The sequence below is a fragment of the Protopterus annectens genome, chromosome 7.part0 (genome assembly GCF_019279795.1).
Source record: "Protopterus annectens isolate FY-2018-M chromosome 7.part0, PAN1.0, whole genome shotgun sequence".
NCBI classification, from domain to species: Eukaryota; Metazoa; Chordata; order Ceratodontiformes; family Protopteridae; genus Protopterus; species Protopterus annectens.
The window spans coordinates 457,462,848-457,475,427 of NC_056739.1; the positions used below are offsets into that span (position 1 = coordinate 457,462,848).

The 12,580-nt window shown below is 44.0% G+C and overlaps 1 protein-coding gene across 1 annotated transcript in view; it reads right to left on the reverse strand.

Moving 5' to 3' along the window:
* The window catches only part of POLR2A (RNA polymerase II subunit A), a gene marked incomplete in the record, with an annotated part of 2,048,627 nt that overhangs the window by 1,159,687 nt on the left and 876,360 nt on the right, over nucleotides 1-12,580 (reverse strand). Inside the window, 2 exon segments of the mRNA XM_044077036.1 lie at nucleotides 7,043-7,265; nucleotides 8,590-8,793. Of these exon segments, the coding sequence (XP_043932971.1) occupies nucleotides 7,043-7,265; nucleotides 8,590-8,793 (427 nt within the window).

Sequence of the window (12,580 nt, forward strand, 5' to 3'; positions counted from 1 at the left end):
GACTAATTAAGAGCCACACTGGATACCACCTTGGGCATGAAGGATGGATTGGTCATGAGTGACACCCTGTCCGCATGAATGATGATGAAAGGCTCCACTGCCATAAGGGCCTGTAATTCAGATATCCCTCTGCTGAAGTGATTGCTAACAGGAAAGCTGTTTTCCAAGAAAGAAATTTAAGTCTGCAGTAGCAGCTGGCTCGAAAGGAGGTAGAGAGTTTCTCCAATACAAAGTTAAGGTCCCAGGCAGGTGTTGGAGCTCTCCTGGGTGGTCTCTTTTTTGGCCCCTCTGAGGTACTGCTTGAGCAGAGAAAGAGAAGAGGGAAGGTTCTGTGTTATGAGCTGAAATGGCTGAGGCGTGGATTTTAATGGAGGAAAAAGACAGGCCATTGTGAAGCATCTCAGTTAAGTATTGCATTATCTGAGGTAAATTGGGCGCTGCTGTGCTCATCCCTGGAGATTGGTTCCAGGCACAGAATCTTTTCCATTTTTCTGCATAAGCTTTTCTAGTACTAGGCCTTCTTGCCTCTAAGATGACATCCATCACAGGTTTGCTGAGGGATAAGGGAGAGTAAAGTAATTAGCCAGGCTGCAAGGTTCAATGTTGTAAGCTGAGGGTGCAGAATCTGGTTCTCCTGCTGAGACAGCAGGGAAAGGGGGTCCGAGGCAGGTGCCATGGAGATAACTGCGACACACTGTGCAGGAGGGTACACCAGTGTTAGCACGGCCAGTCTGGAGCAAGCAAAATCATCCTTGGTTTGTCCTGTTTGACTTTTAATAGAACTTTAAAGAGCAGAGGCAGCGGGGGGAAGGCGTAGCCTGACTTTTTCCAACTGAAGGACAGAGCATCCACTTTCCAGGCTTGTTTGTGGGTAGTCCTTGTGCAAAACTTGTCCAATTGGTTGTTCTGGGGGGAAGCAAATAGGTCTATGTCTGGGCTCCCCCATTCGCTTGTCAACATGTTGAAAATCCTTGGTTCCATCTTCCACTCGTGTGGGTCCATGAGGTTTCTGCTTAGTCTGTCTGCCAGTGTATTTAATTTTCCTGGCAGGAATTGAGCTTGTGGGTGCACATGGTAGCTCAAGGCTGTGTTCCACAATGCCATGGCTAATCTGCAGAAGTAGGAATGTGTACCCCCTGCTTGTTTATGTACCACATATAACCGTGGTGTTCAGTCTTTTCCATTAGTTGTCCTGGAAGAAAGTAGTCCTTGAAGGCTGTCAGAGTATTCTGTACAGCTAACATTTCTTTTTGATTGATATGTAGGTGCATTTGACTTGGGTTCCATTTGCCCTGAATGCATTTCCCTGCCAGGAGAGCCCCCCATGCAGTCTGATGCTTCTGTTAGGGTTTGGGCGGCAGGGGGTTGTGTGAATGGTAGTCCCTTGTTTTGGTGGCAGGCCTCTGCCCACCGGAGGAACTCTAGGCAAGGTAAGATAGGAATCATTGTTTCTAGGCTATGAGAATGTTGACTCCATAGGCTTTTTAGATACCACTGTAGTTTCCTAACATGCATTCTTGCATATGGAATTAGAAGAATGCAGGAGGCCATGAACCCCAGGGCTTGCAGTATTTGTCTTGCAGGTAACAGGGTTTTTGTGGAAACTTGTTTGAAATAGGTTATCAAATTAATTTTTCTGGCGTGAGGTAAGCCATCTGGGAAGTTGCATTCAAGCTTGCTCCCAGGAATGTAATTTGACAGGGTACCAGTTGTGATTTTTTTTCATTTATGGTGTACCTCAGACAAGTTAGAACCCTTTTTACAAACGCCAGACGTTTCAAAGGTATGCCCTGGCTTTCTGCCTGAATTAGACAATCAGCCAGGTATGGGTATATATGAATACTTCTTTGTCTACAAAATGCAATAACTGGAGCTAGGCACTTTGTGAATACCGTGGGCACTGTAGACAAGCCAAAGTGCAATGCAGAGAACTGAATGCGTGCAGCCTGCTGTGAAGCATAGGTATCTTCTGCAAGATTCCCTGATTGGGATGTGCAGGTATGCTTCTTTTAAATCTAGTGTTGCCAACCAGGCATCTGCCTAGCACAGGAAGTAATTGAAGAGTCAGCATCTTGATTTTTGGAATCTCCAGAAAGGTGTTTAGAGTAGACAGGTCCAGGATAGGACGCCATGGTTTGTCTTTTCTAGGTACCAGGAAAAGTCTCTAGTAGAAACCTTGTCCCTTTTCCTCTTCTGGTACAAGTTGAATAGCCCCCATGCTTGAGAGAGAAAGTGCTTGTTTTTGAGCCTCTACCCACTGATTTGGGGGCAGGTTCGCCCACCCATTTGGTGTTAGCAACATGTGGAAATGAAATATGTATCCCTGGGACCCTATATTTAAAACCCATTAGTCCTGGGTTATGAGTTCCCAGTTCTTTGCATGAAGAGCAATCTTTCCCCCCAAAGGGGCGGTCAGAAGATAAGTGCTTGAAAATTTTAAAAGCAAGTAATTTAGACAGTTTACCTACTTATGAGGATAAGTGCTTGAAAATTTTAAAAGCAAGTAATTGAGACAGTTTACCTACTTCCCAGATTTGGAAGTGGAAGTCCCCCCAGTGCTTAGTTCTTGTCTCCTGGGACCAGAAACCTGGGGTTTTTGCTGTGTCTGGGTTTGGCTTGAGAAGACCTGGAAGGGGCTGGAAAGGACCAATTCTTAGTAGGCCAGTGCCTACTACATCTAGGAGGTTGCACTTGTAAAAAATCTTTAACAGTTTGCAGAGATTTAGCTTTATCTTCCATCTTTTTAAGCACTTTTCAGCCTTGTTGCCAAACAGACTGTCCTAATTTAAAGGAGTATCCAACAATTTAGCTTTAACATGATCAGGCAAATATTGCTCCTTAAGCCAAGCATGCCTTCTAAGCACAGACCCAGTAACAGCAGCCCTGCAATAGGCCTCTACAGAATCAAAACCACATTGCAAAGCATGTTTTCCAACTTGTTTATCAGAATGCATTAAGTCTTGTAAATCTTTATTTTCCATAGAGTTAGGAATCAGCATTTTCTGTTTACGCAGTCCAATGACATGCTGCTGATATTTTAACATATGAAATTGGCAGTTTAAAGCCGATTGCCAAGGTCTGACTTATAAACCTTGTTACCCCATCTACTCAGCGCCCTGGAGTCCATCAGAAGGGATAGGATTTTTAGCAGTAGAAACCTTAATGCCCTTGGGCCCCTGAGAAATCATCTCTGGATCTGCAATAGGATTTTTGAAAAGGAACTTGTGGGACTCAGGAACCCTGTTGTATCTGTCAGCTTTACTAGGAGCAGGAGGCAGAGAATCAGGGGCCAAACTAGATTCTGAGAAGACATCAACAATGTCTAGTACAGGAGGAATAGCCAAAGGCCATGCTGAGGTAGAAGGAAGAAATCCCTAAGCCTCTTTTTTGAATCAGAAAATTCCTGGCTTTCCAGTGAAAATGCTCCCTTAAAGTATGTAAGATTTCCCCAAAAGAAAAATCCTCAGGAGGGTAATCAAAGGGAATAGAATCCTCTGCATCAGAATCCTCATAAGTAGGTAAGGACAAATACAGGTCATCAGAAGAGTCAGAACAAACAGAATCCTGATCAGAAGATTCATAATGAAGCTCAGCCCTAGGCCTCTTGGGGGGGGGGGGGTTGACTACCCCTGATTAGAGTCATTAGATCTTCAGCCATTTTTATCATTTGTTTTTTTAGGCACAGGGGCCCAAGCATGTGGCCTGGGCGTCGGTTTTTTAGACATGGATCGAGCTTTAGGCCTTTGTAATGAAGGAGGCGTCTATTTAATATGCAAGACGTAGGTCTGAAAACAGCCTTAGAAGCCGGTGCCTGCACAGCGGCTCCGGACCCATCCAAGGTAGAGATCTGTGGGTTCCGTAGTTGAAGTATCTCGCAGCATACCAGACTCCAAATGGGTCTCAGTAGAGGCCTGCAAATCACAAGTAGCTGGTATCAGGGGCTGCGAAAGCACCTCAATGAGTACCGGCAAACCGGCTACTGGCTTAGGAGAAGCGTCGTCGGCAGTTTTGGACCTCGGCGGCCTGTCTCAGTCTATCTTTGCATTTTTTCTGAATCCTGGTAGTCGGATGGCTAACTGACAACATTTCTGGATAATTAAACAGAGAACCGAGATATTTAGAGGCAAAAACATACAAAAGACGGATAGTGCGCTGATTAAAGCACAAAACCGACAGCAAGGTACGTCGGGGTCAGGGCCTAGGCAAGGAATACAGTACGAATGAAAATCTTTGATGTATTTGCTTTCCACAAGTAATGCAATTATTAACTTTTACTGACATCGGAAAGTAGCAAGAAAGTTTCCCCAACGGGTACTTAGCTTTAAGATGAAGACTTCAGCTCTGAAACACGAAAACAAAAATTTCAGGAGTCGGCTGACCGGCACTTGCCAACTGCTTCGGGCACCGCACGGCAAGAAAGACTGATGTAACGACGTTGGCTGCATGTTTTATACTCCTGACGACCTGATGTCATGGAAGGGACAAAAACCAACGCAGGACCCAAGACTTTGTTAATCAGGCAGACTGAGAGCAACCTGCAAGCAGATTACCCAAATGTAATGACCGCAACAGTGAAAGATGAAGAACATCTGATAATTCAATGCCCTAATAGCTAGAGTTGCAGAGGTATATACCTTCGTACTCCATCCTTCTTTCTCTGCCTGTTTCCAGTACATTTATTTTTCCTATTGGAACGTGTTGTGCGAGTGTCCCTACACCGGTTTCTGTTGTGCTTCATACATTGGTGAGTGTGATCATTTATGTTGTAAATGTAAAGGGCAAAGTGTAAGTTATATTTCACTCATGGTGCTTTTTATAGTAAATCTTTGTTTTACTCCGGTCGCTATACAGCAGTTCACATGTACATCCCAAAAACCTTAACCATTGACTGTGAACCATTTGCCCAAAATTGTGATGTGTGCATGTGTGGACTTTGCATTTACATACTCAGGCTCCTTTATTGCTTTACTATTTTGAATTCTTTATTTTCCTGTGGCGTTTGCTGAGCTGGTGCACATGGCTTTGTTGGTTTTCCGTGTTTTAAGTTTGTCACGTCGGCTCAGCCTGTATAATAACTGTGTGTGCAGCCTGTATAATAACTGTGTGCATTTGCACGTTGGGACACTCCAGAGATAATTTTATTTCTTTTTTTTTTTATGTATAGAGTTGTGTAAATGGTTTCCCCTGCCTGTTACAGTAGTTTAGTGAGGGTGAGTGGAGAGAGATAAATGCAATTACCCGAACACCATCTTACTTTATTGCAACACTGGCTTTTAAAAGCCGGTATTACATTTGCGGTCAAACCTGTTGTGCTCAGTGTGTGGTCAACTCTAAACTGTACTAGTTTGCTACAATTTACAAGTAAAAAAGTTTAGGGTCTCCATTTAAAAACTGAATCAGTTTCTGGTAGCCGACCTTACTTTACTTGATTACGATCAATTCATAGTACTAAAATGAGGTCAGGAAGTCATCTGGTGTTTTTAGTTCCCACAGTTCCCAGTGCCATGATTAGAATACCACTCAATGTCCAGAATCTGTCCAAAGCTCTGGAATCCCTGTCAGAAGGGGTGGGATTCTTGGGTGTAGTAGCCTTGATACCTTTAGGCCCCTGGGAAAATGATCTCTGGGTCAGCAGTAAGATTCTTGAAAAGAAATTTGCGAGTGTCAGGTACTCTGTAGTACCTGTCTGGTTTCCTAGAGGCAGGAGGTAAAGTGTCAAGAGTAAGACTGGAGTCCATAAAAACATCAACATCCAGGACAGGGGGTATTGCTAAAGGCCTGTGCTGAGGCAAATCTAGAAATTCTCAGTCTCTTTTTGGACTGAGGATAGTCGTGGCATTCCCAGTGGAAATGCTCTCTTAAGGAATGCAAGGTTTCACCAGAAGAAAAATCCTCTGGAGGGAAGGCAGAGGGAATGGATTCCTCTGCACCTTAATCCTCATAAGCAGACAGGCCAGGTCTTCATAATCAGAAATCTCAGAGTCAGACTCTTGGGTCTGTAGAAGCTGTAGGGGACTGGTCTCTCTCTTAGAAGGGGGAAGGCCGACTCCCCCCCCCCCCCCTAATCAGTGTAATAAGGTCTTCTGCCATTCTAAGCATTTGTTTTTGTGGCATGGGAGCAGGTGCATGCGCTTTGGTAGTCTGTTTTCTAGGCATAGTGCGTACTCTGGGCTTAACTCAGTAGTTTTGGTTAAAAAAGTTGGTTTGAGTCTAACATTGGTTGAGTGAACTGCCTCAGAAGCCGGTGCCTGCACAGGCTTCTCCTGAGCCATCCAAGGTAGAGACATCCGCAGGTTCCACAGTCAGAGTCGTGTAGCATACGAGACTCCGAATGGGTCTCGGTAGTGGCCTGCAAATCCACTGAAGCAGGCATCAGGGGCTGCGAAAGCGCCTCACTGAGTACCAGCGGACTGGCGATTAGCTTAACAGAAGCGTCGTCGGCAGCTTTGGGCCTAAGCAGTCTGTCTTAAACCTTACATTTTTTTGGAATATCTGTAGTCTGATGGCTTACCGAAGCCATTTCAGAATACAGATATCGAGAGCGAAGAATTTAGCGACAAAGAGCCAGACAATGAATGGCTCTGACATTAAACAAGGCACGAAACAGACAGCAAGGTACCTAGTGGTCTGGGCCTAAACAGGCGACACAGTAAGAATGAAAATCCGAGGCATTTGCTTTCCACAGGAAAGACCATTTAACTTTTTCTGACATCGGTTAGCGCAAGAAAAAAGGATCCCCAACAGGGTACTTGGCTTTAGAAGACTTCAGGATTATTCAATTTGAAAATGAAAATTCAGGTAGCAGCCAACCAGCACTTGCAAACTGCTTCTGCTTTGGGCTCCTCGGCAAGAAAGACTGATGTAATGGTGTTGGCTGCCTGTTTTTATACCCCTGACGGCCTAAAGTCAGTCCTGGAGCAACAGCATCCGACACAGAAATACTAAGTCTCTGGTATTCATGCCGACTGAGGGCCACCTTGCAGGCAGATAAACCCAAGTGTGATGACCGCAACAGTGAAAAACAAGAACACTAAAAACCCACCTGTTTCTGCAGTTTTCACAGCAGTATCAATCAGACCTTCTCTACCACCCATAGCATGGAAGAAAAACTCTGTTGGAGTCAGTCCGGCAAGGTATGAATTCTCCACAAATCCTCTGCTTTCAGGTCCATAATCGTCTTTGATGAAGTGTGGCAGTGTACGGTGCTTGAAACCAAAAGGGATTCGTTTACCTTCAACATTCTGCTGACCCACCACAGCAATAACCTGTAGGAGAAAATGCACAATTTGAGTACAAAATCATAACTAAAATCCTGTATTGGTACTTCTTAAGCAATTACGTACATGCATTTCCTAGACAATTTCTTGGAAAAGAAAGTCCATCAAAACTGGAGACCAAATAAACTTATCCAGTGGGGAGGTGATCCATCACTCAACTCCAGGGAGAGGGTGCAGAACTCCACAATATACATTCCAACTGCAAAAGCCAGCATGCTACTTGTGTTTAGGACTGTGGAGGAAGACTCATACTGCACATGCAATCTCACTGGAAAAGCAGAGCACAAAAGTGTGTACTTACATCTGGCCCTTCAAACTTTGAACTGCACAGTGCCAACAGGAAGGGGGAGGTGTTAAAATAAAACAATCTAAACTAAATGACATTTTAACACCCAGTTCTTGCTGTTTTCCCCCAGTGTCTGATGCCAGGAGTCAGAAGGAATGAAGAAGCCCCTATGAGACAGCCTTCTGAAAGGAGTACAAGAGGCATGTCACAAGATGTGGGATTCCAAGCAGCATCTTAGGAGTACCATGCATATTTAAGCCATCACACCACCCTAGCGTCATTAGTTTACTTACTAACCGTAGCAGGAACTTCAGTCTTATCATGGGAGAGGTATCAAAGCTAAACCTAAGACTTGAAAGCTACATTCACCAAACAATTTTGCTTAAAGTTCTTAATCAGGCTGGAATGAATTGATGGAAAGCAAAGGAATGCTCCAAAAGAAAAATCTTCCACATTCTACACTACCCAACTTTGCAATGTCAAGATCAGACTTCTGGCTATTACACAGATACAGGCACTTTACAGAAGTTGTAAACCACACAAATTGAGCACAATACTTCTACTAACCACACAAATTGAGCACAATACTTCTACTAGTATTCTGAAAGGGTGATAAATAAAAATTTAGATAATGAAGAAATATGACAAAATTCATGAAGAATTGGTTCTTAAACACTTGGGGCATGAACAGAAGTAATCAGCCATCAAACCTTAAATCATTACCAGTTAAGCCAGAGAATAACCTTGCCTAGAGAATGCATAACACTGACAAATCTAAAATTATGCCCTCTTCTAACTTTGCTTTAATGCTGTGATAGGCAAAAATGTTTCACAACTCCATCTAGAGCAGGAGATCCCATGAAGAAATGCCTCCAAAAATCACAAGACATGAGCACTAATCTGTAAATATCATTCTAGAACAATGAATGACGTTGCATGCAAATATGCTCACTATTAAAGTCCCAAAAAACATCCATCCTTCTCTGAACTTACAGTGAATGAGTTAACTAATGCAGTTCTACAAACCTGTGAGATGTTGATTTTGGATCCTTTAGCACCAGACACCACCATAGACTTGAAATTATTGTACTCGGAAAGGGACTGCTGTGCAGATGAACCAGTTTTGTCACGAGCATCATTCAGGATTCTGTTTACCTGGTTCTCAAAGGTTTGTCGCAGAGTATTACCAGGTGTTGGCTCCAGCTCATTGTTGTGGGCCTTTTCAATAACCTAAAATTAAGAAGCACGAGTGTGGCTATTACACAACAGGAATTACTCAAATTCTAAAAGCAAGAAAATGTGCCACTTCATTCTTAATTTCAAAGCACTTTGTGGCATTCTGATGTGGTATTTACATTCGTAGCAGTAATTAAAACAGTTGTACAAGGATTACCACAACTGAATAGAAAGGCAGAAATAAGCTTGCTAAGGACTTACAGTTTATGCATCCAACACCCTCTCAGGTTAACAAGACTGCAAAAATGACATTTTATAAAATGTCCCTAAAACAATTTCTTAAATTTAATTAAATGTACTTTTTGCATAAAGTACAGTTGTGTACACTTACCATAAATGTAGATGTTAAAGTGTATTCACTGTTGCAGTCATCACATTAGGGTTACCTGCTTGCAGTAGCCCTCAGATGGCCTGATTATCAAAGCCTTGGGTCCTGCTTCGGTTGCTCGCATCTTCCATGACGTCAGGTAGTCAAGGGTATAAAGCATGCAGCCGACGCCATTACATCAGTTTTTCTTGCCCAAGATATATACATATAGCCAAAAGTCGTCAGGGGGCTGGAGGGAGGGTAACCAGGACTGCAACAGTGAATACACTAGCATCTACATTTATGGTAAGTGTACACAACTGTACTATGTTAGTGTTTTGCAGTCATCACATTTGGGTAGATTCCCAAAGCTGAGGATTGGAGAAGGAATTTAGATAGCATTTGGACCAGCTATAAGGCCCTGCAAGACTGCAGTGGCAAAGCCAGCTCTGGATTTAGAGAAAATTGGCAAATGGTAATGCTTGGTGAAAGTGTGTACAGAAATTCAGGTAGCAGCTTCTAGGTAGGGACACCTTTGAGAAAGACTGTAGAATTAGATGCAGCCCAGGTTGAGTGTGGTCTTATCCCCTGTGGGGTAGGTTTTCCATGGTGCTTATAACAGAAATGAATGCAATGGCCTATCCATTTAGAAATGGTTTGCTTTGAAATGGCCTTCCCCTCTGTCCCTGCAGCAAATGCCAACAGCAGTTCAGATTTCCTTTGAGGTTTAGTCCTGTCCAAGTAAACTCCAAGCTGTCTGTGCACATCTAAGGAGTGCAGTATCTGTTACCCTTTTCTGTGGATTAGAAAAGGTTGGCAAATTAACGGACTGATTAAGAGCCACATGCGATACTACCTTGGGCATGAAAGAGGGATTGGTCCTGAGGGACACACTGTCCGCATGAAAGATGATGAAAGGCTCCACTGCCATAAGGGCTTGTAATTGAGATACCAATCTTGCTGAAGTGATTGCTAAGAGGAAGCCTGTTTTACAAGAAAGTAATTTTAACTCTGCACTTGCAGCTGGCTCAAGAGGAGGTAAAGTGAGTTTTTCCAATACAAAGGTAAGGTCCCAGGCTGGAGTTGGGGCTCTCATGGGTGGTCTTAAGCTTTTGGCTCCTCTGAGGAACTGCTTGAGTAGTGGATGAGAGAAGAGGGGTGGTTCTCTGTTGTAACGAGCTGAAATGGCTGAGGCATGAATTTTGATTGAGGAAAAAGAAAGGCCCCTGTGAAGCATCTCAGTTAAGTATTGAAGAATCTGAGGTAAATTGGGAGCTGCTGTGCCCATCCCTTGAGTTTGGTTCCATGAATAGAATCTTTTCCATTTTTCAGCATAAGATATTCTAGAGCTAGGTCTCCTTGCCTCCAAAATGACATCCAACACGTTTACTGAGGGATGATAATGGAGAGATTAGATCATTATCCAAGCTGCCAGGTTCAGGGTTTGAAGCTGAGGATGCAGAATCTGGCCATCCTGCTGGGACAACAGGGTAGGGAGTCTGAGGCAGGTGCCATGGAGCCAGCAGTGACACTGAGCAAGAGGGCACCAGTGTTGGTGTTTCCAGTCTGGTGCAATCAGCACTGTCCTTGGTTTGTCCTGTTTGATCATTAGTAGTACTCTGGAAAGGAGAGGCAGAGGAGGAAAGGCATAAACGGATTGATTTTTCCAGTTGGACAGGGCATCCACTTTCCAAGCTCATTTGTGGGGACACCTTGTGCTGAATTTGTCCAATTGGTAGTTCTGGAGGGGGGGCAAACAGGCCTATAGCTGGGTTCCCCCATTTATCAACATGCTGAAAATCTTTGGTTCCAGTTTCCAATCATGTGGGTCCATGAGATTTATGCTTAGTTCATCTGCCAGTGTATTTAGCTTTCCTGGCAGGAATTGAGCCTGTAGATGCAGCTGGTAGCTCAAGGCTGTGTTCCACAGAGCCATGGCTAGTCTGCAGAGGGGGTATGAATAGGTAACCTCCTGCTTGTTTATGTACCACATAACAGTGGTGTTGTCAGTCTTTACCATTAATTGTCCTGGAAGAAAGCAGTCCTTGAAGGCTGTCAGAGCATTCTGTACAGCTAACATTTCTTCTTGATTGATATGCAGGTGCATTTGACTTGGGTTCCATTTGCCCTGAATGCACTTCCTGCCAGGTGAGCCCCCCCCCGCTTAGTCTGATGAGTCTGTTGAGGTTTGAGCGGCAGGGGGTAGAGTGAATGGTAGTCCCTTGTTTTGGTGGGCAGGCCTCTGCCCACCAAAGGAACTCTATAACTAGACAAGGTATGATAGAAATCATTGCTTCTAGATCCTGAGAATGCTGACACCATAGGTTTTTTAGATACCATTGTAGTTTCCTCATATGCAGTCTTGCATATGGAAATAGAACGCAGGAGGAGGCCATGAACCCCAAGGCTTGCAGTACTTGCCTTGCAGATAGCAGGTTTTTTGTGGCCATTAGTTTGAGCTAAGTTGTCAAATGAATTTGTTTCTCTGGCGTGAGGAAAGCCATTTGGGAAGTTGTGTTCAAGCTTGCTCCCAGGAATATAATTTGACAGGGTATAAGATGTGATTTCTTTTCGTTTATGGTGTACCTTAGACAAGTTAGCACCTTTTGTACAAATGCCAGATGATTCAGAAGCATGTCCTGGCTTTCTGCCCGAATTAGACAATTGCCCAGGTAAGGGTATATTTGAATATTTCTTTGCCTGCAAAAAGCAATGACTTTAGCTAGGCACTTTGTGAATACCCTGGGCGCAGTAGACAAGCCAAAGGGCAATGCAGAGAACTGATAATGCATGTAACCTGCTTTGAAGTGTAGGTATAGTCTACAAGATTCCCTGATTGGGATGTGCAGGTAAGCTTCCTTTACATCCAGTGTTGCCAATCAGGCATCCATGCCTAGCATAGGAAGCAACTGAAGGGTTAGCATCTTGAATTTTGGGATCACCAAAAAGGTGTTTAGGATAGAAATATCCAGGATGGGACGGCATGAGTTGTCTTTTCTGGGTACCAGGAAGTCTCGAGCAGAAACCTTGTCCCTTTTCCTCTTCTGGTACAGGTTGAATACCCCTTATGCTTGAGAGAGTACTTGCTTTTAAGCCTCTGCCCACTGATTAGGGGGTAGATCCGGCCAACCATTTGGAGTTGGTAATGTGTGGAAGTGAAACCTGAATCCTTGGGAAATTATATTTAAAACCCATTTGTCTGGGGAATGAGTTCCCAGTTTTTTTGCCTGCAGAGAAATCTTTCCCCTAAAGGAGCAGTCAGTTGAGAAGGGCTTGGAAGTTTTAAAGTTATGCCCTTGAGAAAGTTTACCATAGGGGGGAGTCTTACTACTCCCCGATTTGGAAGTGGGAGCCCTCCACTGCTTAGTCCTGTGAGCACCCTGGGACTGAAGCCTGGGTGTCCTGCTGGTTCTGGGTTTGGGCTGAGGCCTGGAAGAGGCAGGAAAGAACCAATTCTTAAAGGGCCAATGCCTA